Source organism: Propithecus coquereli, unplaced genomic scaffold, assembly GCF_000956105.1.
Source record: "Propithecus coquereli isolate 6110/MARCELLA unplaced genomic scaffold, Pcoq_1.0 Scaffold305, whole genome shotgun sequence".
Classification (NCBI taxonomy): Eukaryota; Metazoa; Chordata; class Mammalia; order Primates; family Indriidae; genus Propithecus; species Propithecus coquereli.
The window spans coordinates 1,383,900-1,388,262 of NW_012148675.1; the positions used below are offsets into that span (position 1 = coordinate 1,383,900).

General features: G+C 32.3%; 1 protein-coding gene across 1 annotated transcript in view; it reads left to right on the top strand.

Annotated features, from left to right (window-relative positions):
* The window catches only part of CCDC88A (coiled-coil domain containing 88A), a 172,323-nt gene that overhangs the window by 90,835 nt on the left and 77,125 nt on the right, over positions 1-4,363 (top strand). The window contains exons 13-14 of the mRNA XM_012649837.1: positions 562-708; positions 1,288-1,432. Of these exons, the coding sequence (XP_012505291.1) occupies positions 562-708; positions 1,288-1,432 (292 nt within the window). The remainder of the gene's footprint in view (positions 1-561; positions 709-1,287; positions 1,433-4,363) is intronic.

Consider the following 4,363-nt stretch of genomic DNA (forward strand, 5'->3'; position numbering starts at 1 on the left):
AAAAAAAAAAAACTTATGTAGGGATTTTTAAGAATTTCCTTAAGGTGTTTATGTAAAATATGTATTAATAGAGCCTTGGTTTTTGCTTTATGTGAGTCTTAGTTCAAATCTTAAAAACCTCAAACCTTTCACTTTCAAGTTATAGCTCTAAGTACAGTGAAATCTTTAAATGCATTTCAGTCAATAAATTAAGCCCTGATTCTATGGAGATTTGTGTCTTAAATATCTGGAAGACTACTTGTACTTAGTTCCTTATCCTTGTGACTAAGAAATTTAAATATACCCTGACAATTTCATGTGAAATTACAGTAGTATTACTCATCCTAATATAAGTATTGAGTATTTTGTTTGCATAATAGCTTAAATTCTGGGGGAAAAAATGAAGCCAAGAAAATTTCAACTATATTTTTACTACTCAGTAACTTTACTCTTGCATAGAACTGTTGATAAAGATGGATTAATGTTCTTTTTTTACAATAACTTTTATGTTCCAGAGCTTTAAAAAAATTAACAGATATTAACACAATTGTGATAAATAAAGGCTGTTTGAAATGTTTATAGGAATTAAAAGAAGACAATCAAGTTTTATTAGAGACAAAAACCATGTTGGAAGACCAACTAGAAGGAACTCGAGCTCGTTCTGATAAATTACATGAATTAGAAAAAGAGAACTTACAACTGAAGGCTAAACTTCATGATATGGAAATGGTAAGCTTTAGGGGTAGATCAGTTACACGGCCTCTAAGGAAAAATTTTAACATTCTGCTTATTTCCTTATAATGACAGGATGGCTAGTGTCCTTGAGGCTTTAACAGATAAGAGATAACTATATAAGTTAGATGCTTCCAACTTTATATAAATACAGAAGTAGTAGAAATTTCTGCTTTTGTTACAGAGGGCATTACTGATTAATTTTGTCTTCTACTTTTCAAGACCACAATAAATAAGCTATTATTTAAAAATGTCTATAAAAATACAGAAATAAAGCTATTGCTGACATTTAGCATAATTCTTTATACTTACTTTGTTATATCACTAAAACAAAATATTGACTATGAAGAAGAGTTTTCACTGTGTCTCCAAAGATCACTTTAAAAGGATGTCAGACACCTACTCAGTATAGTGACCAGTAATAATTATAATTGCCTTTAAAGTGTGAAAATTTTAAGGAACTTAGTTTTTGTATTATTTTCTAATAAATGAAAGTTCTAAGTAATAAAATATTAGCTTGAAATGGTATTGTTTCTTAGCTTTCTTTTCTCTCCCTACTCCCTGCCAATACAAAAGGAACGAGATATGGATAGAAAAAAGATTGAAGAATTAATGGAAGAAAATATGACTTTGGAAATGGCACAGAAACAAAGTATGGATGAGTCGTTACATCTTGGCTGGGAACTGGAACAGATATCCAAAACTAGTGAACTTTCTGAAGGTATTCCCAATTTTATTTTATTTAAATAGATCAATGAATAAAGTTGTATTTATGTTTACATTTCTGGGGTTTTTTTTTGTAGTTCTTTATGTTCCCTAACAGGAGATATCTCAGAAGGCCAGCTGTATCCCTAGATATGATTTCACACTGTGATATATTGTTGCCACTTTCTTGGGTCTGGTACTTAGCTTTGCATGTCTTACAACTCAATTTTAAGAATGCAGTAACAAATTTTATTGGTTGTTTAGGCACTATTTCATATTACTATCAGAAGAGGCTGGAATTTTAGTTTACTAATTTATTTGGAGAACTATAACCATCTAGTAAGTAGAACATAAAAGTCGTATTAGCATGTTCTTTGACTATAGGCAAACCCAAATAGGAAGTCAAAATATAATGAGAAGATTCTTAGTTGAAATATTGTCAGAATAAATTAAGTTAGGGATCTTCATGGCTACTTTCATAATATATGTAATAATCTCCAGGTTAAAAGATTATACCTGCCAACTAGTCCAGTCCAGTTATACCCTGGAGATAATGAAAAGACCCCCAGGTAAAGTTTTAACTTTTGGCTCTTTTTTCTTAGGCTCCACGTTGACTTGTCCTCTTTCTTAAAGCTGGGCATAATTACATACAATACAATTGTTTTGGTTATAGCTTACAATATGCTAATACAGATATCCTTTTTTGAAGTTGTAGTCAGGTCACATTTATTCAAATTAGATAGTTCCATAATTCCTCAGTTGCCTAGTGTTAGAATTATCTACCCGCATTTCTTCCCCAAATATTTTTTAAGCACCTACCATGTGTAATATACTATATCATGCCCTAAGAATATAGTGGTGTGGTAGATATAAGCTCTGAGAGAGTTTATAATCTGGTGCTTATAGAATAATCACTTGTACAGATGACTCATCCTATTCATTACTTACTAGGTTTTTCCTGTTTTACACTTGAGAATCTAATTTCAAATTCTAGGGCCCCATATATTGACTACATAATAAATGATGATAGTCAATGAATTTGCTGAAATGTGTTACTTAAAATATTTTGTGGAACTTTTTAAAATCATATTCCTTGTAAATTGAATTACAAAGAAAGCAGTTCAGATTTAAGTGTTTTCTACTACTAAAGTAATTAAAATTTCACTATTATTTAAGAGTTTCCTTCCCCTTTTAAATGGGGACAAAATAGTAAGTACCTTCTAGGTGAGGATTACATTTGTTGATACTTGTGAAGCCCTTAGAACAATGCCTGCTTAATAAGCATTCAAATGTTAACTGTTATTGTTATCATTATATTGTGATTGTTTTATAATTGATCTTCGCCGAAGTTGTAGAACTGAATATTCATTTTAATGTGTTGTAGTTTTCAGTTTTTTTAAGTTTACAAGAGTGGGGAGGGGCAGAAAAAAATAAAGTTTACAAGAGATTTCTTTCTAGAAAATGCACAAAATGTAGAAAAATACAAAGGAAGAAATAAAAATCACTAACAATTTCTTAAATCACTTATCCATTTCAGAAAATCTGCTTCAGAACTTTTCTACACACTCATGTGTTTCAAACATCACAAGATCAATCTGTGTGTACAATTCAGATTTCTTTTTTCCACCTAAGATTATAACATGCACTCTCCCATGTTATTAAGAATTTATTGTAAGCATCTTTTTTAATACTTCATAATCTGACCTGAAGCTTCATGGAAGTATTATTAGTATGTATCATGTTGGAACATAATCTTGTTTATTTGAAATGCATGACTACACATCATGAATGTGACTTGGGCAGACAGAATCATGAAGAAATAAAAAATCTGAACAGACCAGTAATGAGTAAGGAGATTGAATCCATAATAAAAAGTGCCCAGAACCTGATGGTTTCACTGCTGAATAAAACTTTTTTTTTTTAAGAGACTTGTCTCTCTGTGTCACCCAGGCTGAAGTACAGTGGTGTAATCATAGTTCACTTTAGCCTTGGACTCCTAGGCTCAAGTAATCCTCCTGTCTCAGCCTCCTGAGTAGCTAGGAATATAGGCGAGTGTCATCATGCCTGACTAATTTTTTTTATTGTTTGTAGAGACTGGGTCTTGCTCTGTTGCTCAAGCTGATCTCCCTGCCTCAAGTGATCCTCCCACCCTGGCCTCCGAAAGCACTAGGATTATAGGCACGAGCCACTGCACCCAGCCTGAATTAAACATTTAAAGAAAAACTAACACCAGTCCTTCTCAAACTCTTTTAAAAAATTGAAGAGGAAGGAATGCTTACAAACTCATTTTACATGGCCAGCATTACCCTGATAATTTAAATCTAGACAAGGACACTGCAAGAAAAGAAAATTACAGGCCAATATATCTGATGAACACAGATGCAAAAATCCTTAACAAAATACTAGCAAACTGTATTTAACAGCACATTAAAAGGATTGTTTCACCATGTACAAGTGGGATTTATCCCTGGGGTACAAGGATGGTTCAACATATGCTAACCAATAAATGTGCTACACCGTTTAACAGAATAAAGAAGGAAAACCATATGATCATTTCAATAGATGCAGAAAAAGCATTTCACAAAATCTAACATCCTTTCATGATAAAAACTCTCAAAAAATCAGATACAGAAGGAATGTACCTCAAAACAATAAAGGCCATAAATGACAAGTCCACAGCTAATGTCATGCTCAGCAGAGAAAAGTTGAGTTTTGCTCTAAGATTGGAAATAAGACAAGGATGCCCACTCTTGTCACTTCTCTACAGCATAGTGCTGGAAGCCCTAGTCAGAGTGGTAGGCAAGCGAAGGAAATAAAAAACATCAAAATTAGAAGGGAACAAGTTACATTGTATGTGTTTACAGACAACTTGATCTTATATCTAGAAAACCCTAAAGATTCCACCAAAAAACTGTTAGAACTAATAAATGAATTCAGTAAAGTTACA